This window comes from Sclerotinia sclerotiorum, genomic scaffold (assembly GCF_000146945.2).
Source record: "Sclerotinia sclerotiorum 1980 UF-70 scaffold_29 genomic scaffold, whole genome shotgun sequence".
In the NCBI taxonomy this organism is placed as follows: Eukaryota; Fungi; Ascomycota; class Leotiomycetes; order Helotiales; family Sclerotiniaceae; genus Sclerotinia; species Sclerotinia sclerotiorum.
Genome location: NW_001820807.1, coordinates 1 through 22693, shown reverse-complemented (window position 1 = coordinate 22693; position 22693 = coordinate 1). Strand labels below are relative to the sequence as shown.

Below are 22693 nucleotides of genomic sequence, written 5' to 3'. Positions count from 1 at the left end.
TGTGGTGGTTGTATGGTTACCGAATGATAGGGCGGGCGAGTAGCTATCTTGTCGTCGTTGGTGGAAATGAAGTATTAAAAGTAAAAATTAAACAATTAAAGCGAGAAAGATACAATTTGTATTCTCGAATGATAATGATCAAGAAAACCACAGAAAACAAGATATCTTCTTGATGCGATGCACCTTCTTGCCAGGTTCAAAACAAGGCACAGACAGATATCAGATCGTCAAATGAATGTAATGAAAAACACTGATAACAATTATATTCGTCTTAAGAAACACACGAATATGAACACAAGAGAACAAGAGATAGAAAGAAGAAATACCAACAGGACATCAATCAAATATCAAGTATCTCCAGCTGAGAAATACGCTACTTGCTAGGTAGATTTCTTCTCACACCGGAGGCTACTTTTCTTTCCTCTTTTACATGGTTCTGCTACTTACGGAGTACTCGATCCATTGATTCGAGTCGATTGATTCGAAATCTTCAAGTAGAATTTGAATGGTTGGATGAAAAGGCGGACGAGAAAAATGGTACATGATGCACAGACTTCCTAGACTCGGTTAGTGGATCGCGCCAAGATGGTTCTAATCGCTTATTAGTCCTATTTTCAGATCTTGCATGCTTGTTAGGACGGGAGAGCACCATTGATTTATTGTATTAGGAATAGCTTGTAGAGTGATTTGAGCGATATGATAAGAAATTTTTAGTCCTAACGTATTGATTGCACTGCATATATTCTGGATATGGAGTATTTGTGTTATTTTCCTTTTTTCGTTATCATTCAGCTCGTATGCTGACCTACAAGACACCGGCATCCTGGCACTCGGGAAGTTTAGTTTGCTAAACTAAATACCTATCTAGTGAGTACAGTATACAGGATACAAAATACAGAGTACAAACATGACCAAAATAATTAAAATCCCGAACATCTTAGACCCTTCGCACGACCCATGCCTTCGTACTACTCGCACTACTACTGTAGGTACGAACGTATATCAGACGAGCCACAATCAAAAAATTAACAAGCCACAGAGGCTTCATTAGTATGTACCTGCATACACTAGGTTCAAGGTTAATTTCTTTCCATTGCAAGTACCTAGCTCGATAACATATTTCTTTACCTACAACTTGCCACTGCCAAAATTTAGCTCTATCACTCGCACATCGCATCAGACCGAGCAAAGTCCATGCGATTTTTTTTTTTCCGATTCTTTTTGGCATCATTCCGCTATCGATAATTTAAGGTCTTAGGCCCATCGGCTCGTCCGGATTAGTCTGGACTAAGAATTGAATAGTGCTTTGCCGGTTCTTCGGAATAGTGCCTGGTGATGGATATAAAAGGTTGGATGTATGAATATAATTATAATTAATAGACAAAATTGTATTATGTGTAATGAAGAGAAAATTGAAAGATATAGACAAGATTTATTTAATGTTTATTGTTCAGTGCTACAATCTATACAGTAAACCTTGTATCGGACGGATACTTTTATGCCAGAAACCTGTTCACAACAATTATTTTTGATAAGTCTCTATGATTTTGTATGGACATATAACAATCTTCGGTATTTTAGTTGTATTGACTAACTTTCAAACTTCCGATAAAAAAATTATAAAGAAAGATTCATATATCTTTTTTGTATAAATTTATATGTCTAAAATATTTCTAAGGCTCATTATAAGAATAAGTTTCATCGGTAATTAGAGAATATCTCACAGCTGTTGCATCTCTATCAACTGATTTATAGTCCTATCTGTTAAAGTGAATGGTTCCTGCGTAGCACGTGCACAGGGCACTAGTCCTATTAGGACTAGATTGAGAAGCTCTCTGTAAGAGAGCTTCGCACTTCCGTAGAACTTAGAAGAGAGATTAACCTACTAGACCAATATTACCTCAGTTCTGCCCTATCAGCTTCCCACTATTCCCTGTGTGAGGTCATTCCTTTTAACAATATTTGATATTAATCTAAAGAAAATGTGACGGAAAAGTCGTAAACGGAGTCAATTCAATTACTTAGAATCTAAAACTAAAGAACTAAAAAGATTCTAAGTAAGAAGGTCTTTATATACAGGGCTAGTGCACGTGAGCCACTAGTGGGATAACAACCGTCACGTAACAGAAAAACTATTTAAATATTTAAAAGAAAATGAATATAAATATATCTCTTTGAAATATTTAAACAAAAAATATAAAAATATTAAAATAAGTCTTTAATTATCTTTTAAAAATTCTTATATATTCCTTTATTAATAATATATAAATAAACTCAATATTGATTAATTATTATTTATTAAACAAATAATAAAAAGTTAAAATTTGAAAAATTAATTAATGATTATCAAATATTAAAAATGTAATGTTACGTCCAAAACGATTAGTATGTCACATGACCATAAAACATGTGATGGAACGGTGAGGAACGAACGTTCCTAGGAACAACCAGGAACGCTCGTTCCCAGGAACGACGATTCCTAGTTAACCATAGGCACGAAGGACTATATAATCAAGATGGATTTCTTTTGTATAGAGCTTCGTGCTCAAGATCAATCATTTAGTATACTCTACTATTAGTTACGAATTGCATATCATTATTGTCATTACTTCAAGTCCCTGCTTGACGCCTAGTTATAAACCTACTTCGAGAGCCTAGAGCACTTCCACGTGATCTAGACGGCAAACCTCGTAACATGTAAAATCCAAACCCCCCCTGCCCTCGAATATCCCGTTCTGAAATTCCAGATATCCGAAGAAAAAAAAAATTAAAAAATTAGAATTTAAAGTAATTCCCTCACCTTTCCACAAATAAAAAAAATAATTGAATATTGTGTCAACAAATCACATAAACGTAACGCCCGCTCGCAACCAACTAAATAATAACTTTAATTAACTCCCCACGAAAGATTCCAACCCAGATGCATTCCAGGCTCCCAATCAAAATTTAAAATCAAACCAACTGTTACGAGGTTTGCCGTCTAGATCACGTGGAAGTGCTCCAGGCTCTCGAGGTGGTTTATAACTAGGCGTCAAGCAGGGACCTAAGTAATGACAATAATGATATGCAATTCGTAACTAATAGTAGAGTATACTAAATGATTGATCTTGAGCACGAAGCTCTATACAAAGGAAATCCATCTTGATTATATAGACCATCGTGGCATGCGTCCCAGTGCTCCCAGTTGTCCCAGTTGTACTGGGACAGCTGAGCCTACTGGGATCCTCATATCACATGATGCTAATCACGTGATGTTAGGTATGTGAGATCCGTTGTAACACCAACCTCAGAGAAACTGTCTGCTCTTCCCGACTTTCAACTCCCTAAACCTTTTAAAAAAAAATGATAGATAGGATATTAATTCAAGCTTTGCCTCATCACCCACAAAGGCTCAATAGGCAATATAAACCAAGCAACTCAATCCATCCAACTACCCGACGATGCCTGCTGCGAAGCTCCCGAGCCAATAACTCCCTCATCCTCATGATCATCCTCATAATCCGGTTCGATACGTAAAAGATTATCATCCTCATCTGTCCTCAAAAAACCAAACAATCTAGCCAACTGGCTTAAATTCAACGTTCCTCCACCACTACCACTCGCACCACTTTGTCCATTATTATCAATTGCTTTTTCACATGCTCTGAGCTTCCAGTCCTGCATACCCAGCAATCGCATATCGACGGAATTGCGAACGACGAGTCGAGTCATCCACGTCTCTTTGTTTTGACCAATGCGGAAGATCCGACCAAAAGCTTGTTGCTCCACGCCGTAGTTCCACCACAAATCAAGTGAAATACATCGATTGGCGAATGGAAAATTGAGACCGAGACCACCGCATTTCAGACCGGCAATCAGAATTTGTATGTTATCTTGAATGCGAAATTCTTTGACGGCTTTGGTTCGGTGCTCAAGTGATGCGTCGCCTGTCAGGTACAAAAAGCCCCAACCTTCGGCTGCGCACATACGGCCGATGATCCGCGCCAGAGTGCGAAATTGGACGTAAATAACCACCTGGTAGATGAATTGATTGTTTAGTTTCCATTTGAACAATCAGAGACGAAAAAGAGGGAAAAAGGAAGTTAACATACCTTATCATCAGGTGCTTCTTCAAATCCTTTCAACAATAACGCCTTCAAAGCCGTGGTCTTCGCACTTGGAAGAAGTGGGAATGCTGGATCATGATCTGATCTCGTGACCCAGGTGTTGTCCTTGGTGGACGGTTCAAAACCAAGCGCATCCACACCTTTGCTCACAGACCTGCGTGAACGACGAGAGAAATCGTCAGAAGACTTTTGACGTTTGTTGCTCCGGAATGAGCCTTCGGATTCTGCAGTCTGGCTTGGGCTAGAGTCCATGTTTTCGTCATCAGGAATCTCGAGATCGGTATATGGCTCGACGGAGGTGAAGATGCTATCACATTTGGGACAAACATTGAACTGATACTCGAAGTTAGAATACTCCAGAATATCAATTTGGACGATGCTTACCGTGTCATCACCGTCAGATTCTTGAATTTGAGAATGTAGATGGTTTGTTAAACAGCTCTGACAAAAAATATGTGAGCACTAGAAAGATATCAGCTTTCATTCTCATTCGAGCTCTCATAAGTTTCAATACCTACGGTGGTAATTATAGGCTCATTCGGAACATCTGAGCAAAGATGACAAGTGATTCTAGTGTAAAGCTCCTCCTCGTTGAGCGAATCCAAAGCACTATCGAATTTGAAACTTTCACCAAATTTGGAAATACCAAAAGGAATAGCCTCAGCTCCTTTTTCACCTTTAGCTATAGCTTCCGCTCTCTCTTCCTCACTTTGAGTAACCCATATTTTGCATTGCTCGTAAAATGTTATATTGCTATCAGCAAATTTGCCAAGCTCCCTCCGAAGTTGCTCGACGTCTTCGGTGGTCCAGGATTCTCTCATTGTACGTTCAAGCATAAATGGATGAGAAGTGCATTGTCTAAGACGAAGAAGTTGAACGAACAAGACTCCATAGGCGCGCTGGGCAGTGCCGTTGGCCAGAAATAAATTAAGGTTGGCACGGAAGCGGCTTTCCGTCTATTGTAGTAAAGTCAGCTTTTGAATGTCCGAATCAAAATGGAACACTTACAATTCGATAAATGATTCTCTCTTCTCGGGAGAAATTGAGCTGTTGCATAACAGGGTGGGGCTTAGGGAGCGTTATGATTGGTCGATTAAGGATGGTGGTCTTCATAGTACGACGCATCATAGCGTAACTGAGAAGGGTTGCAATACGATTAGTACAATCGTCGGCATCAGGGTCACAGAAATATTGTTGAAAAGTCTTCCAATCCATCGAATAATTGGCTTTGAGAAAGCGGAGGTATGGGAAGAGCCTAGGTTAATTGTCAGCTTTTGATTGTTCCAAATTGAGTTGAACAATGGGACGGGCTCTAGCGACCATTAGCCAAATACGACTTTCCATTGTCCAAATGTGATTTGGACATCCAAATGTCAGATTTGCAGGGGAATTTTACTTACTCTTCAAGCCTATTTAAAAGTGGAGTACCGGTCAAACACCAGCGATAAACACTCTTCAAATTTTGGCAAGCCAAGCTTGTTCTGGCAGAGTTGTTCTTAATTGCGTGGGCTTCGTCAAGAACGACTCTTCGCCAGTTGATTTTGTGGAGAGCACCAAGCTCTTCATGGGCGTTTTTCCACCATTTCTTATACCCATATCTAGCAATATCCTCTCGACCCTTGCGGTCAGGGAACGGGAACTGCTTCATGACCTCGGTGTAGGAAGTAACGACAATATCCAGATCCTTCAAGACGGCGTCAGGTATATGCATCGATGCCTTGTACTGCATAAACTTTGGACATACTTTCTTGCATTCGACATGGGTTTCAATCTCTTCTAGCCATTGACTAATGACCGAAGATGGTACAACGATCAATGTTGCTGTTACCCCACGTTCTCGATCTTCCTTGGTGGGTGGATTGCCAACCATGCAAGCAAGAGTTTGTACGGTCTTACCAAGACCCATCGAATCGGCAAGTAAACCACCATGAGGCGGCTCAGAACTCAATTCTCTCGATACCATCCACTGCGCGCCAAGTAGTTGATGATGGTACAAGGTCGATCTCATTCCCTTCACGAGCCACTTGCCACTAACAGCCTTAACTTGTGCATAACCGAAACTGCGAGAAGCTTGCAAAAGTTTTGCCTTGTCAGATTTTCCTTTACTTTTGCTACTACCTTCAGGAATGTTGGCGAACAATTGTTGAAGCTGAGAGGCTTTGGTCCGAGTTCTACCGTCGATTTCTGGCTCTGGCGCAATATTGAAGACAGGGTCTTGGAGACGATCTCCGATCGCATCACAATTCATAAGATCATCGAGGATCAACTGTCCAATGTCGTCTTGACCTCCGCGACGGCCCATGAATCGAGCGTCTCTCATGCCTTTATCAACATTCACAGATCCCTTTTGGGAATTTTTTCCTTTCTCCTTGCCTCTACCTTTGCCTTTTCGTACGGCCTTAGCTTTCTCGGCCTTCCTGCCTTTCCCGCCTCCCGCAGCCTTTTTCTTCTGCGCCTTGGCTCTTTCTTTTTCGATTCTTCTCTCCTCTCCTCTTGCGGCAAATTCTCGAGCGTTTTTGGGTGGTGCTCGACGTGTTTTCTTCGGCTTGCGTTTATTGGCAGGGGCATCGTCAAAACTGCGGTCAAATTCCTCCTGTAGCATCCTAGCAAGGCCTACATCATCATCCACATTCTCATTTTCGTCGTTACGTCTTGAAGACGGACCTTCGCCATTATCAACAAAATTTGGCACTCGTCGATGTGTTTCCGGGATGAAGAGTGTATCTTCTTCATCATCCTCATCTTCGGCCGCTCTAGCTTTGGCAGCATTTAGGCGACCCAACCTTGCAAGAGTGTTATTGATTCTGATGAGGTCAGCGTTCTCATCGAGACTGAGATTTCCTTTTCTCCTCATATCATTGTTCAAGGCATCTCGTAAAATCACGAGATTCTCATACTCCTCTTGAAACTCATCGCCATCATTTCCTTGTGCGTGCATCCAATTATCGTCATCTTCATTGACTTGCATAGCATTATCAATCTCCACTTGCTCTTCAGAGTATGCTATGCTGTTGCGGTGTCTCTTTCTACTCTCGTTTGTTGATCTAGGAGTGCGTATGTCTTCGGCAGGACTTTGAGCAGCTGGAGGAATGATTGTTGCTTGAGCCGCGAGCATTTCTTCTTCAGTTGGACTTGGTTCCCGATCAAACTCGAAAGTGCTCATGCCTCTCTCGAAGTTACCGTTGTCAACTTCCAGGGTGCTAAATCTGGCTGGTGGATCTAGTACTGGCTCATCCTTAACGACGGGGCTCCTATCTTTCATAACAGGCACTCTGCTTCCTCCAGGACGTGCCTCTCTGACATCCGTAATAAAGCAGTCATCGTCAGAGTCGGATCTGACTGAGGCTGGGTCTGGCTGCTTCGTTTGACATGATGGTTTTGGTGTCTGAAAGTGGCTGGAAGTCCTAGCAAAGTGAGTATTGGAATTATTTGGAGTCCCGAATACAGACGGACGCTGCCTATCGGAATGTTGTGACGGAGCAAGGTTTGATCCCTGAGTGCTTGCGTCGTACATATCGTCTGAAATCACTTGGCTTCTATCGTGATCAAGTGTGCCTTGGGATTCTTCCTTAATCTCGACATCTGGTGACTCAACACTTGGAATTACGACAGCGCTTGTTTCATCTGAATGCTGGCTATCTGTGGGTGAACCATCATTGATATCTGATTCAACTCTTGGGCTTAATGTATTTTGCTGACTGCCATTCGAAATGGAAGGACTTTGTAGAAGTACGGAAGAACCTTTTCGCCCTTGATGAGCTGGAGTGAAATTTCCTCCGTTTGGGCTGTTGCTAACCTCTGGACTTGAAGGTTCTTCAGGGACTACTGGGCTTGATGGCATAATGGCTGCAGGCATCTGCGGAGGCTCCCAACGAACGTTTGAAGTACTTGTATGAACTGTAGAAAGCTGGCCATGCATTTGGTGCTGATTTTGAGCAGGACTGGAAAAGTTGGCTGGCTGCTGAACTCGATGTGGTGTAAAGGTACCTTGACTATCGATAACGTCGAGAAATTCGTCAATGTTACCCACGGCTCCATAGCCTCCATAAGCTTCTTCGCCGCTTGACGACATATTATCAACTTAGTGTTTTCGAAGTGAATGCCTTACTTGATGTACTAGATAGCAAGAGGTAGACAGACTTGGCGGGGAAGAAATTAGGGTCTTGACGATTATAAAAAATAAATAAAAAGATAGAAGTGGATGTGAATTTAGTCTGAGACGAGTGAATCTGTAAATGCGAACCCAAAGATGAAAACTAAAGCGTGGAATTTGCTAGCACCAGAAGCTGACGACAATATTAGCAGCAAAATTTGATGCTGAGAAGCTGGAAACTAAAAGTCGGGAGCTGGGCACGAGAAGCAATTGATCTGTCAAAGAATCACAAGCCCAGACTAATCTCAAAGAGAGGAATAAAGATGGTGGATTTCGTATATTTTAAGTCAAGCAGATATGTCTGGAGATGATGGGCTCTGCCTCGATTGGAAAATTATGTGTGCTGCTAAGGAGAAAATTAGTATGCGAATTTCGACGGGAATGGCGAAATAAAATCTTGTGCTATGGTAAAAGTGAGATCTTGTGGGAGAAGCCAAATCAAGGTGCACACAGATATTCATGAGGAAGCCGCAATGTTCGAGAAAATGCTCAAAAGGACTGTGTGAAAGCTCAAGCTTTCACGATCCGAATGTGAAGGTAAGGAAAAGAGGAGGTTTGACAGTAGAAGATACTCACTATGTGACGTTATATCTAAAATGATATTGTCATATGGTTTCAATAGACTCAAGTTGTGCCTCATAGAATCAGCACTTCCACTTTTGAAAGATGGACTGTCGCAAGTGGTAAGATATGGAAGTAAAAAACTGCTTTTGTAGAGAGGATAGTGGTATTGAAATAGATTTGTTATCATAGCAGTAAGTTGAATCTAGAAGTTGGCTTGTATCACAGAAGTAAATAAGAAATTAATTGTTGTAAAGGAATAAGAAGCATGAGTGTTGAGATGAGGAGGAAGTGCACTAAGCTCACTTACCTAGTCAAATTTCAGCAATGTGCTAAGTCCACATAAGGAAGGGGGGTGGAGCAAAATTGAATGTATAACGATTGATCAGTTTCACTAGACCTGTTCTCAATGCATGCAATGCAGTTGGCTAAGATTTTCTGGAGTGACGTTGCAGTCTTATGGGATGATAAGAGTTTAAGGTATGAGTTGAATTCGAATCATAGAGAAGCGATAGACACCTTAATGAGACGAGAAAGTTTCAAATTATCTTAAATTCGTAAATTTGATAGAGTCAAGCGTGGGAACGGAAAAGGCAGTAAGATTTTCGTATGCGATTACAGTTTAGTGATCGAAGATCTTGGATTGCATATGGATTAATGTAGAAATTTTGATCATAACACTATGGCTTGGAAATTGAGAAGCTTGAATGGAAAGCGGCGAGACGACGAAACATGAATTTATGATAGAACTTTGATATGAAGACTCTTCACGATTTAGGCCATACGGAAGTGGCTACATTGAAAAATGAAGGCTAAGATAGTATGAGTGGAGATGAGCTTTACTAGTGTGACAAGTTTTCAAGATCTCGACTGAAATAAACTGAAAAGTAGACACAACGAAGAAAGATGGATTTTCTAGTATCAGGCTGAGTAATGACTATCCCTACTGAGTTGAACTAGGGTTCAGAATTATCATTAAAACAATGTGATCCCCCTGAGGTTACGCCTTGCCCCAACCTCTTTCCTCATGCCCAAAGTAAAAATCAAAGCCTAGCTTCACATTATAGGCTAGTAGTCGCTCTGTTCTTTTTCTTATATAACACCAATACACACCAAGACGCCAAACTTGAAAAGAGTATATTTATCACTTGATCTGATAATGCTTGACAGCCAACTAAGACCCGAAGACTTAATTGCTACATCTTGCTAAGAGCATACAGCTGAGGATAGGGGGGTGTGAAACGAAGCTCTTGTATCCACCTAGAAATTTATGCCTAGGTCAAAAGGCTTCTCGATGGTCTTGCGCTTCCACAGTACTACACCATCACTGTTATAATTGATCGCTCATACGAACGTTGAATAGTTGGGATATAAAAGAATGGTATTGAAGCAGAAGAAAACAGAAGTTTCAAGGAACAAGATCAAGATGAGGATAGAGAGGGAAAAGTAATCGGAAAACTTCCGATTGAAGCCTGCCATTTCCGTATGTTTTATATTGGATGAACAAATCTGGACTTTGAAACCTTCTATAGATTGTTCCTGATATTCAGAGACAATCACATCGCTCTCGGTTTCAATATGAGAGTATTTGTCTGTGATGAGTTGAATGTATGGGTAATTATACCTTGAAGTTGAGTTGGGAATGTCTGCGGCACAAGTCTTACAAGATATTTGACAAGTGAGTAAGAGATTGGTCGTTCATTCTTAGTGCGTATTGCTCTGACAAAAACCCCTGTAATTAATAACTGCCACGGCATCCACCAATATAGCCGAAAGAAAGTTTAAATATTCTAGAGCTGCGAAACACCGTGCACCAAGTAACATACAGTACAACTATACTCGAATCCTCGACCTCAACTCCAAATTCTAGTACTTCCAATTTGTACAATTTTCCTTTCTTGTATTTACCCTTTTTATTTTCTTTTTCAAATGATCTGCCAACACCTGAATCACTTCTTCATAACCAACAATCTCTACATCCGCAACCATGGCCCCCATTTCTCCAGTCCGTAATAAAGAAGACAAGGCCACCATTCCCCTAAGCACAAATCTGTACCTCCAGCTCAAACAATTAGCCATAGGCGAACATTGGCTCTCTCGTTATGTTCCCGCGCTCATTCTCCTCCTGGAAGGTTTTCTCTGCAGTGCCATAATTTATTTTATACCATGTATGTGTCGACCCATCTTCCCCTCCCTCCCTTCCTTCTAGCCTATCCCACATCCGCTAATCGTTGTTCAGACACAGAAATAGACTGGAAAGCATACATGGAACAAATCGGCCAGTATGCATCCGGTGAACGCGACTACACGCAAATCAAAGGTGGCACCGGTCCATTGGTATATCCAGCAGCGCATGTATGGATATACTATGCCTTGTGGTGGATCACTGATCATGGACGTGATATACTTGTTGCGCAGCGGATATTTGGGGTCTTGTATCTGGGAACTTTGGGTGTGGTTTTGGCTTGCTATAGGAGGGCTAAGGTTGGTTAAAACTTATAATTGAAACCCCAACAGGGTCGGAGAGTGGGCTAATATGGGTGTTATATATCTAGGCACCACATTACATATTTCCTATGCTTGTTCTTTCAAAACGACTACATAGCATATTTGTTCTTCGACTATTCAACGACGGGTTCGCGGTCTTTTTCTTATGGGTTGCAATCTACTTCTTTCAGCGCAGGGTATGGACAATTGGGAGCATAGCATATAGTTGGGGCTTGGGGATTAAGATGTCATTACTATTGGCATTACCATCCATTGGAATAATGCTATTTTTGGCGAAAGGAGTACAAGGAGCTCTCAAGCAGGCATGGCTTATGGCACAATTGCAGGTTGTGATTGCATTGCCATTTTTCCCAACAAACGCAGTCGGTTATCTGAGTAAAGCTTTTGAGTTCTCAAGGGTGTTCTTATTCAAATGGACGGTCAATTGGAGATTCTTGGGGGAGGAAAAGTTCCTAAGCAAAGAATTTTCCACAACTTTATTGATAGGGCATGTCAGTACTTTGGTCCTGTTCGCAACGACAAGATGGCTCAAACCAACCGAAAAGCCACTTATGGATTTGATTCGAAGTGCGCTAAAATTGGAGGAACCACTGGGACAAAGGCAACACGCTTGCTCGATTTCGATATCACCAAATTATATCATGACAACCATTCTGACTGCCACCACGATTGGTATGCTCTTCGCACGATCTTTGCACTACCAATTTTATGCCTATCTTGCATGGGCCACACCATTCCTTCTCTGGCGAAGTGGCATGCATCCAATTCTTCAATATGCACTTTGGGGAGCACAGGAATGGGCCTGGAATGTGTACCCTAGCACTGCCATGAGTTCTTTGACGGTAGTCGGTATTATGTTTATTACTGTGGCGGCTGTGTGGTGGGGAACCAGGCATGATTTTGTCGCTCCCAAAGGCCAAGGAGGCGTCGACAAGAAGGGGTCTTGATTTGGTGTGAGCGAAGATTTCCTCACTCTCTAGGCTACATCATTCCTCGTCCGAATCTGATGGTGGCATTTTACCAACAGTCGATTCCTCGTCATCCGAATCCTCGATATATGCAGAGCTCTTGGGAAATTCCTTGGGCCTGTTGAAACATGTTAAAGAGTCAAACTGATCCGCATGTAAGACGAAAACCTACCAATAAGTTTCTTTCCGCCAGATGTGTTCGTCCCGGACGACATTTATGATTTCACCACCGATCTTATTCTCCCTCACATTCGCGTCTTTGGTATCGACCAAGACATAACCACCACGTTTGATCCAAATTGTGTTGCGGAATCGTGAAGGTAATTCAACCAGGATAGTCGACTTGTCTGGGAGAGAGCAAGAGTATAAGCTGTTTCCTTCAGCTTTGATAACACGAGCAATGGATTGTGTTTCTGTCAGTGTGTCTGGCGGGGTAGATGTTTCTTCAGCCGCAGCAAAGACATTGCGCTTTGGTTTGCCCATTATGAAGTATTAAATGTGGAGAAACGATTCGATCTGGAGAATTGAGGTGCGAAAAGATTACTCTAGGCCTGACTAAATTGATGTGTGATGTGAAATAATCAAGGATGGTAAAAATTTAATAAGCTCTGGAATTTTCTTTTTGGCGGGGTAGAAATGGAATTTATTTTTCCGAAGCTACTTATCATACTAGGTACCTGTATAGGTAGTAGTGAAAGCAATTTGAAATTAAAGATAAACTTTTTCAGAGTTTTCTGTACTAGTCAGGTAACCTTAGCTTTGCACGGAAACTTAGCCGAAGAACCCCGACTTTCAAGTTTCTCCCCGCAACTTAATAAAAATTTCTCACCAGCTCCAGAACAAGAAATAAAATTTTATTACTCAAAAGATATCGCATTGGGCAATTTCAAAATTTTCAATTAACCAATTCTTGGTGCCTTAACAGTTTCAAAGTTTTCAAAGTGCTTACGTATTTTTTGTATCCTGCTTATCCGAAATGTTCCCATGTGTTCTGATGCATTTCACGATTTGCCGACATCCAATAACCACCTTTTTCTTTATCATCGATCCAATTTTTTGTCAGGTTCGAGAAGATCCGGATGTGTATCTTGTTGAGCTTCTCCATTTTTGGCTGGGGATCACACGTAGCTAGCTACTAGCATTCTGTTAGCACCCTTAGCTCTAAGCTCTTAGGTTTCCACTGTCCCCAACAGCTAAACACTTGGCAATATGCTCAGTTTGGATAGAAATTATTTATATTGATGACCTCTTTTTCCTTTTCCTTCCTTTTTTTCTAACTTTCTTTTCCCTGTCATCTCTACAATCATCTCAATCATCATTATACAACCATATATCACATATTGTGTCTACAAATCGGTTGCCATATTGTGCAACTTAGAGATCTATCAACAGTCGCAATGGCTGCCCACTTCTCTTCAATCATCGATGTTGTGTCGTCGAAAGATGAGCCTATTGCCACCCCTCTTGCTGCCCCTCAGAGATCAGTTACCCGAACGTACCATTCCGTCCAACAACCCAATGCCATTGAGCTCGATTCCATAAAATGGGCACCAAATATCAATAGACCGCCTGCTTCGGGGACTACAACACCTGGAGTAGAATCTGTGTCCGGATGGTCAACTCCTGGCTGGCAATCTTCGGTAACGCCAAGTGCCCTGGAAATCAGTCGACCACAAACCCCAGACAACGAGCCAGAACATATCATTCAAAGCTTCTCCAATCCTCCCAAAAATAGGTTCAGAATGACATCGACCTGTTTGTTGAATTTTGGCAACGGTTTGAGTGATGCTGCAGCTGGTCCACTCATTCCGAAAATGATCGTGTATGTTAGATCTTCCCTAAGAAAAAAGGACATTTGCTGATTACATCTTAGGGCCTATGCTATTCAAGAACGACTAGTATCTCTCATATTCATAACCCAAGCAATAGGTTATATTTCAGCGGCCTTTTGCATCGATGCTATTAGAGCTCGAATGGGAAGAGCCAAATCCATCATGCTTGCCGAAGCTATCATGAGTATCGGTTATGTGATGATCGTTACCAATCCTCCGTTCCCTGTGGTCGTCGTGGCATTCTTATTCATCGGATTCGGCATGGCAATCAATTTGTCTTTATCAAATGTTTTTGCTGCGAACCTCGATAATGGTACTAGAATGTTAGGATTCATGCATGGTGCTTACGGAATCGGAGGTATTATTGCTCCATTGTCAGCTACCGCGCTCGTCTCAGCTGGCGTTTTATGGAGTCATTACTATTTCATTCCGCTAGGAATGACTCTCGCGAATCTCGCCTTTGCCGGATGGGCGTTCTGGGATTACGAAGATCCAAATGAAGTCGCCCTGCTCAATCGAACGCCCTCAGGAAACAAACCGAAATTCAGCGCAAAGAAGGAGTTGATAGAAATGTTAAAAGCTGCCAAGTTGAGAGCTGTCTTGATTGGAGCTATTTTCATCTTCTCGTACCAAGGTGCAGAAGTTTCTATCTCCGGATGGGTCGTCTACTTCCTTCAACAAGTTAGAGGCGCCAATACCGACGCTGGTTATGTTACTGCTGGATTTTGGGGAGGTATTACCCTCGGTCGTTTCTTCCTATCCCCCATCGGACACAAGATTGGCGAGAGGAAGTTTGTTGTTATCGTTGTGGTTTTGTCGGCTATTTTTGAAGGGCTTGTTTGGAGTGTTCCGAATATCATTGGAGACGCTGTGGCGGTTTCTATCGTCGGTCTCCTTCTAGGGCCCGTCTATCCATGTGCCGCTTACATCTTCACTCGCATTATTCCTCGCCAATACCAAGTTAGTGGAATGAGTGTCATCAGTGCTCTTGGTAGTTCTGGCGGTGCCATTGCTCCTTTCACTACCGGAGTGTTGGCCCAGGCGGTGGGCAATTTCGTCTTGCATCCTATTGCTTTGGGCCTCTTCGTGGTCATGATGATTTGCTGGTTCTCATTGCCGACGGTGCAGAAGAAGGAAGAGTAGAAATATTGTATGGCAGCATAATAATCGGCTCCTGACGTACCTGGGAAAAGACATTGGTTTTGAATTTGGATATACATCTACATGGATTTTTTGGTATTAAGCGGATGTGCTATGGCGTTTAAATGATACCTAGACGTTGGGACATGGCTGGCTGGCGTTTGTGGAGATACCATGGCGTCCATAATCGAAAGACTTGACGTTAGGACATGGACTTCCTGATTTGTTTTTGAAATTTCTTAAATCTGTTGATTGGAAATCATTCCTTTGATATCGTACTTCTATATTGCGAAACATCAATCAACAGTTATTATTTAGCTACTTCATCATAGCTAGGGAAAATAGATATTGTGATTTCTATACATCCTGCAAGACTTGTTACTACATGAACTTCACTTGGATGAAAGTGAATATCTTTAAACTTCCGCGTCCTTTGAATAACACGCCGTAGCGGAGCGGATACAAATCGGATGATATTCGCAATAGTCGGATCGGATAATGTGATGTGACGGTTCGACTAAACCACGAAATTTATGGTGGGGCAGATGACCCCGGATTTTGCATGTGAACTGCAAGGGGTCATAGCTTTTGTGTGGTTGTAAAAATATCGAAAATTACTGTGAACGGAAGTATAGCTTCAAGTGCCAGATTTCTATAAAATGTGATGATAATATGAGCGAGACATGAACTCAAAACATGTTCCCATCACCAAAGTGTTGTATGCTGTTTTCGGTGGTGCTGAATTGATGGAGATGATGGGGAATGTATCGCTTGTCCAAGACCCAGAGCCGAGGCCCCATTTCTTAAGCCGAAATGCTTCCTCCCCTCCACAAACACCAAGATTTAGTTTCATGAATCGTGTTCGCCTCTTTGCAAAACACTCAGTGATTGTTTTTTCACTTGTAAACTTCTTATTGTTTTCTTGAGGTTTTTATACATTCAATCTCCCATATTTCAGAGACCAATTGTCATAACAAAGGAAAGAAGGAAGAAAAATGGCCTCAATCATTAAAGCTTTAGCACCGGTGGTGAGGCGAGTCGGCACATCTGCGTCTGCTACAAGACCTGCAATCAGACTTAGTAGACAGAGCAGAATATATCAACAGTATGCATTTTATCATGCTAGCTCTCAAGATCCCTATCGATTCTAACACCAGCACAGTGCCCGTCCCCTCTCCGCAACCACTCGCCTTCATTCAGACCCCATCGACATAACTGAGATTCCTCCTACTCCCATATCGCACCTTTCTGAAATCGAGCTCGCCATGTCTGAATCTGTGTCGAAATTTGCGAATGATATCATCGCGCCCAAAGTACGGGATATGGATGAGGCTGAGAGCATGGACCCCGCGGTCGTGGAACAGTTGTTTGAGCAGGGACTTATGGGAGTTGAGATACCAGAGGAGTATGGCGGTGCGGGAATGAACTTCACCGCGGCGATTGTGGGGATTGAGGAATTAGCCAGGGTCGATCCTAGTGTGAGTGTTTTAGTGGATGTGCACAATACTTTGGTCAATACTGCGGTCATCAAATATGCGAGTAAGGAGTTGAAGAATAAGTGGTTGCCAAAATTGGCTACGAATACTGTTGGTTCATTCTGTTTGTCTGAACCAGTATCTGGATCTGATGCTTTCGCCCTTGCCACAAAAGCTACCAAAACAGATTCGGGATATACAATTTCTGGAAACAAGATGTGGATTACCAATTCCATGGAAGCAGGGTTTTTCATTGTATTTGCAAACATTGATCCAAGCAAAGGTTACAAGGGAATTTCAGCTTTCATAGTTGAGAAGGGTATGAAGGGATTTTCTATTGCTAAGAAGGAGAAGAAGCTCGGCATCAAGGCTAGCAGCACGTGTGTTCTAAATTTTGATGATGTGGAAATCCCCAAAGAGAATCTTTTGGGAGAAGAGGGTCAAGGTTACAAATATGCTATTGCCCTTCTGAATGAGGGCCGTATCGGAATTGCGGCTCAAATGACTGGGTTGGCTCTGGGTGCATTCGAAAATGCTACTAAGTAAGCATGATATATGCATATATTTGGTGTTCAGTGACTAACAACTAATAATAGATACGTTTGGAATGACCGAAAGCAATTTGGACAGTTAGTAGGAGATTTCCAGGGCATGCAACATCAAATCGCACAGTCTTATACAGAAATCGCCGCAGCTCGTGCTTTAGTCTACAACGCTGCACGCAAGAAGGAGGCAGGTGAGGATTTTGTTCAGGATGCTGCTATGGCTAAGTTATTCGCCTCTCAAGTCGCTCAAAGAGTTAGTGGATTGGCTGTTCAATGGATGGGTGGTAAGTGAAATTTCTTATATTTATTATTCTCGCTCAACACTAATTGTTTAATAGGTATGGGATTTGTTCGTGAAGGAATTGCAGAGAAGATGTGGCGAGATTCGATGATCGGATCTATTTATGAGGGAACGAGTAATATTCAATTAACAACGATAGCAAAGTTGTTGAAGCAACAATACAAGTCCTAGAGATAGAAAAAAAGAGAGGAAGAATCGATACCAATTTAGATTTATGGATGAGAATTACTCAAGTATAATAACGTGCCATGAACGATTTTTGGAACTGACGAATGAATATCTATCTGAATTTATGCTTACAGAGTAACGCCATTTCTAGCCCAAGACCAATAGATTGAGAAATATTAGGTAGGTATTTTTATTAAATTATTATGTTTAGATATCTAGGTACCTTGTAGATTACGGAGTATAACCTAACATCTCTATAGCGTAAATCCGTCTGTAAATTTTTGAATGTTTAGTTTGGTATTATAGTCTAAAGAGTAATTAGTAGGACACAGAGTATAATTTTAAAAAAAATTATTATATTTATTAATTATTCGACAAATATTAATAGATTATTAATTAAGAAATGATGACATTTATTTATTAGAGTGAGTATTGAATGATCAATTATTAAATTTTATATTTCCCTATAACCTTACTAGAGTAGTATAGAATTTATAGAGTTGGGATGTTTGATGTTTGATATTTGATTTGTTGATAGGGCTGATGGTTTTTTTGGATAGTAATTAGTTGATAGATAGGTGGTATCTAATTATTAGTAGATAGACTATATGGTTTTGTTATTCTATGCCATGGGGGGAATCTTGCTGCTTCTTTCTATTGCATGTTGTATGTTTTACATGGTTCCTGTAATGTCTTAAATCGTGTAAAGAAAGCTTAAGAAGAGGGATCTGAAAGGGCAGAGTGTAAGATTACTGGGTTTTTCTTTATCCTTCTATTCGCTATAAACTAGCATATGGTGGCTGAGTAGAATAAACAAAGTATGATAAGGCTCTCACCATATATCGATACTGTACTATCTACCTACAGCAATGTCTGACAGAATGGACTTGCAGGCTGATGGTATCGTATCTCGCGTGGTAGAAAGAAAATGAGTTCCTAGGTTTCATAGGTTAAGATGACTGATATCAACGAAAATATCTGCGACCACAAGCTTTTGACCTTCTTTCATACGGATGCACATTCATACCTGAAGCTTCAATAAAGCTATTGAAACCTTACATATCTCGAAACACAATACGAAAGATCTCCCAGAAAATCAAACACAAGCTTAAGGAGGATAAAGACAAAAGTCTTTCTTTCCATGCATACACAACCTTAAGCTACATCGCACCTAAGAAGCAAAAAGCCTTTTGGTATGCTGACTCCTGAGCTTGTATTTATTTACTCTCTTGTACTTTCTTCAGTCTTACACTTACATACTCCATCCAACTCCACATTCAATCGGCAATATTTCATTTCCCCCTTCTTCGCCTTGCCAAGATTTCCTTTTTCCAACAGCAGCAACATTTCGGGCATCAACAAACAAATCCCAGCCCATGCCCGGATAGTAAAACCCCACCTACTCCATCTCCACCTCGACCATCACAAACCTTACCTTATTCAAAAAACGGGCAAACATCGTCTCTTCGCCCAGGAACCATTATTCATCCCCTACTCAAAGTTGTATTGAAAAAACGGCACAGGACCAAGCCGTCACCATGCAAAACAACGATGAGGAGGCTCTCAGCTCCGTCTACAAAAAGATCCAGCGCGAGCGTGCTCTCCTCAATGCCGCAAATCAAATGAGGCAGCAAACTCAAAATGAGCAAGTCAGAGCTAGGCTAGATATTCAAATGCGCGATGGTCGTCGAAACATTTCATACCTGGAGGAGCGCATGAAGGAATTACAAGTACGGACGGAAGGTCGAACAGGTAGCGCGGGGAGTAGTGGCGGTACTGGTCGCCCGCCCAGTAGCGGTCTACGCGATGATAGAGGTAATCCGCCGCCAACCCCGCCGCCCAAAGATGCCAGAGGTAATCCTATTGAGACTGGGGATCAGGCTGGCTATGGCACTCAGGAATATAGTGTGATTGGTGGACATGGTGATATGATGCCTCCGAGAAATCCATTCGCGCCTCCTGCACCTGGTTCTGGCATGCCTAGATCACGTCCTAATTATACCAAGCTTGGTAGGTCAATTGTACATCTTCTATCCTTCTCAACAATAGCTAATCGAGCCCTTTAGATCTCATCAAATATGATACCCCTTATCTCGGGCCCCGCATCCAGCTCATGCTTTCACAATTGGAATTTAAGCTTAATGTTGAGAAACAATATTTGTTGGGTATTGGGAAGATGGTTCAATTATATGAAATGGAGCGCGATCGGAAGAGTAAAGCTGATGCTGCTGCTCGTCGAGTCGAGAGTAATCAAAAGATTCAAATCCTCAGACAGGCTTTGAAGGGTTATGAAGATTTACATATAGACATGGAGAGCTCAGCAGATGCTCCAGATGGTAGGATCAAATGATATCTCCAGGCTGACTTCAGAAGCTAACAAAGACCTTCCAGATGATAGTATCAATACTCCCAATATGCGAAAACCTTTAACGGGACAACTTGTTCTTCGCATTCAAGCAGTTAAGGATGTTGATCATGCAACAACTAGTAGATTTACAAGAGGTCCGGAAACATCGATTGCCGTCAAGGTGGAAGATAATGTTGTTGCAAGAACGAGATATACCCGGACGGATAAATGGGAGAATGAAATTCACAACATATATGTGGACAAAGCGAACGAGATCGAACTTACGGTTTACGACAAGGCGGGTGATCAAGCATTGCCTATTGGTCTATTATGGATAAGAATATCCGATATCGTTGAAGAAATGAGACGGAAGAGAATCGAGGCCGAAATCAACAACTCAGGATGGGTTTCTGCAGACCGCATGGCCAGTGGTAGTGCCCCACCAGCACAATTTCCAATGACCTCTGGCAGCACAGGTCAATTCGGACCACCACCAGGGAGCCCGGGTACTGGAGCACAACCAGCTGAAGGAAACGCGTTTGGCGGTGGTGGGAATGCAGTGGTAGCACCACAGCCGATCGATGCATGGTTTGCTCTTGAGCCTAGTGGCGCCGTGAATTTGAACATTTCATTTACCAAGCAGTCTAAAGATCGAAGACCATTTGACCTTGCCCTTGGTCGTAAAGGTGCCATCCGTCAAAGAAAGGAAGAGGTCCATGAGATGTACGGACACAAGTTCATTTCACAGCAATTCTACAACATCATGCGATGCGCACTGTGCGGCGACTTTCTCACATATACTGCTGGTATGCAGTGCGAGGACTGCAAATATACTTGTCATACAAAGTGTTTCTCACAAGTTGTTACCAAATGTATCAGCAAATCTAATGCGGAAACTGATCCCGACGAGGAGAAGATCAATCATCGTATTCCGCATCGTTTCGAGAAGTTCAACAATATGAGCGCCAATTGGTGTTGTCATTGTGGATATGTTCTACCATTCGGTAAGAAAAATTGTCGTAAATGCACAGGTAAGTACTTTTTCACCAAGTTGAACGTCTGTTTAGCTAACAACCGTAGAATGTAACCTTACATGTCATGCACACTGTGTACATCTCGTTCCGGATTTCTGTGGTATGAGTGCGCAAGTCGCGAGGGCTATTCTTGACGGTATTAAAACTCAAAAGCGCCGACAACCAATACCTGCCCCTATGACTGGGAAAACTTTAAGAGAGAAAAGACCAGAAGCAGGAGGCATACCGGCTGATCAACGGAACTCCTACGGATCACCTGACACTTCACGGCCCCCTAGAGCACCTAGCTCTACTGAAGCTACCGAAGCCGCCAAGGCAATGTATGTACATGGTACTACTTCACCACAACAACAACGACCAGAGGGACCTGATCGAACATCTACGCAATCAAGTGCTGCAGCTGCCGCCGCAGCTGCGATGGGCGGTCGGCAACAAATACCCCAAGGAAACCAATATCAACGAACTTCTGCCGATTACCCTCCACAAACTGGAGCTCGACGAGGCTCGGGTGTGCAAGGCCTTGATACACACACCGAAGATAGTACTCCAAAACCACAAATGCCCACACAACCAAGTTATAATCCTGCTTCATATGCAAACGTCAATAGTGGTTATGGTCAGCCGGTTCCACAACTTCAACCTTCACCTTCGATGCTCCCGCCTCCTCCACCATCCGCAACAATGTTTGCACCCCCTTCACAAGCTCCGCCTCCGGAGATTCCATTACCTTCACAAGTAGGTTCACAGCAAGTTGTACCTCATCAACAACGCAAGCCAGCTCCTGCGGCAAACGAACCAGGTACCGGACGTCGCATTGGTCTGGATCATTTCAACTTTCTTGCAGTTCTTGGTAAAGGTAATTTTGGTAAGGTCATGCTTGCTGAGACCAAGCAAACTAAGCAACTTTATGCTATCAAGGTTTTGAAGAAGGAGTTCATCATTGAGAACGACGAAGTAGAAAGTACTAGATCTGAGAAGAGAGTATTCTTGATCGCCAATAAGGAACGTCATCCTTTCTTGTTGAGCCTTCATGCTTGCTTTCAAACAGAAACGAGAGTATACTTCGTTATGGAGTATATTAGTGGTGGTGATCTTATGTTGCATATTCAACGAGGACAGTTTGGAACTAAGCGTGCCCAGTAAGTTATTCTTTGTCTCCTCTGTTAACAGCTTTCATTGACAATTTTAGGTTTTATGCTGCTGAGGTGTGCTTGGCGTTGAAATATTTCCACGAGAATGGTGTCATTTATCGTGATTTGAAGTTGGACAACATTCTATTGACTCTTGATGGCCATATCAAGATTGCCGATTATGGTCTATGTAAGGAAGATATGTGGTATGGTTCGACAACAGGCACTTTCTGTGGTACTCCGGAATTCATGGCTCCAGAGGTAAGTTTAGGATTATTGATATCCTAACATAGCTAATTTTGAACTAGATTCTGTTAGATAAAAAATACGGCCGAGCAGTCGATTGGTGGGCGTTCGGTGTACTCATCTACCAAATGCTTCTCCAACCATCCCATTGCAGAGGAGAGGACGAGGATGAGATTTAT

General features: G+C 42.1%; 6 protein-coding genes across 6 annotated transcripts; 4 read left to right on the top strand and 2 right to left on the bottom strand.

Annotated features, from left to right (window-relative positions):
• Window positions 1-3417: 3417 nt before the first annotated feature.
• Window positions 3418-8178, bottom strand: SS1G_14031 (hypothetical protein; the record flags this gene model as incomplete). The annotated part of the gene is made up of 5 exons (XM_001584884.1): window positions 3418-4014; window positions 4092-4439; window positions 4625-5062; window positions 5115-5241; window positions 5507-8178. The coding sequence occupies 5 exons, from the start codon at window positions 8176-8178 to the stop codon at window positions 3418-3420; spliced, it is 4182 nt and encodes a 1393-aa protein (XP_001584934.1).
• A 2629-nt stretch (window positions 8179-10807) lies between these two features.
• SS1G_14030 (hypothetical protein) lies at window positions 10808-11313 on the top strand (the record flags this gene model as incomplete). Its single annotated transcript, XM_001584883.1, has 2 exons — window positions 10808-10829; window positions 11072-11313. 2 exons carry the CDS (start codon window positions 10808-10810, stop codon window positions 11311-11313), a joined length of 264 nt encoding a protein of 87 aa, XP_001584933.1.
• A 1001-nt stretch (window positions 11314-12314) lies between these two features.
• SS1G_14029 (hypothetical protein) lies at window positions 12315-12779 on the bottom strand (the record flags this gene model as incomplete). Its single annotated transcript, XM_001584882.1, has 2 exons — window positions 12315-12414; window positions 12469-12779. 2 exons carry the CDS (start codon window positions 12777-12779, stop codon window positions 12315-12317), a joined length of 411 nt encoding a protein of 136 aa, XP_001584932.1.
• A 914-nt stretch (window positions 12780-13693) lies between these two features.
• Window positions 13694-15271, top strand: SS1G_14028 (hypothetical protein; the record flags this gene model as incomplete). Its single annotated transcript, XM_001584881.1, has 2 exons — window positions 13694-14118; window positions 14170-15271. 2 exons carry the CDS (start codon window positions 13694-13696, stop codon window positions 15269-15271), a joined length of 1527 nt encoding a protein of 508 aa, XP_001584931.1.
• Window positions 15272-16263: 992 nt separating this feature from the next.
• SS1G_14027 (conserved hypothetical protein) lies at window positions 16264-17760 on the top strand (the record flags this gene model as incomplete). The annotated part of the gene is made up of 4 exons (XM_001584880.1): window positions 16264-16373; window positions 16431-17285; window positions 17340-17572; window positions 17627-17760. The coding sequence occupies 4 exons, from the start codon at window positions 16264-16266 to the stop codon at window positions 17758-17760; spliced, it is 1332 nt and encodes a 443-aa protein (XP_001584930.1).
• Window positions 17761-19295: 1535 nt separating this feature from the next.
• On the top strand, window positions 19296-22576 carry SS1G_14026 (hypothetical protein; the record flags this gene model as incomplete). Its single annotated transcript, XM_001584879.1, has 6 exons — window positions 19296-19767; window positions 19824-20093; window positions 20149-21135; window positions 21185-22277; window positions 22328-22529; window positions 22562-22576. 6 exons carry the CDS (start codon window positions 19296-19298, stop codon window positions 22574-22576), a joined length of 3039 nt encoding a protein of 1012 aa, XP_001584929.1.
• Window positions 22577-22693: the final 117 nt, after the last annotated feature.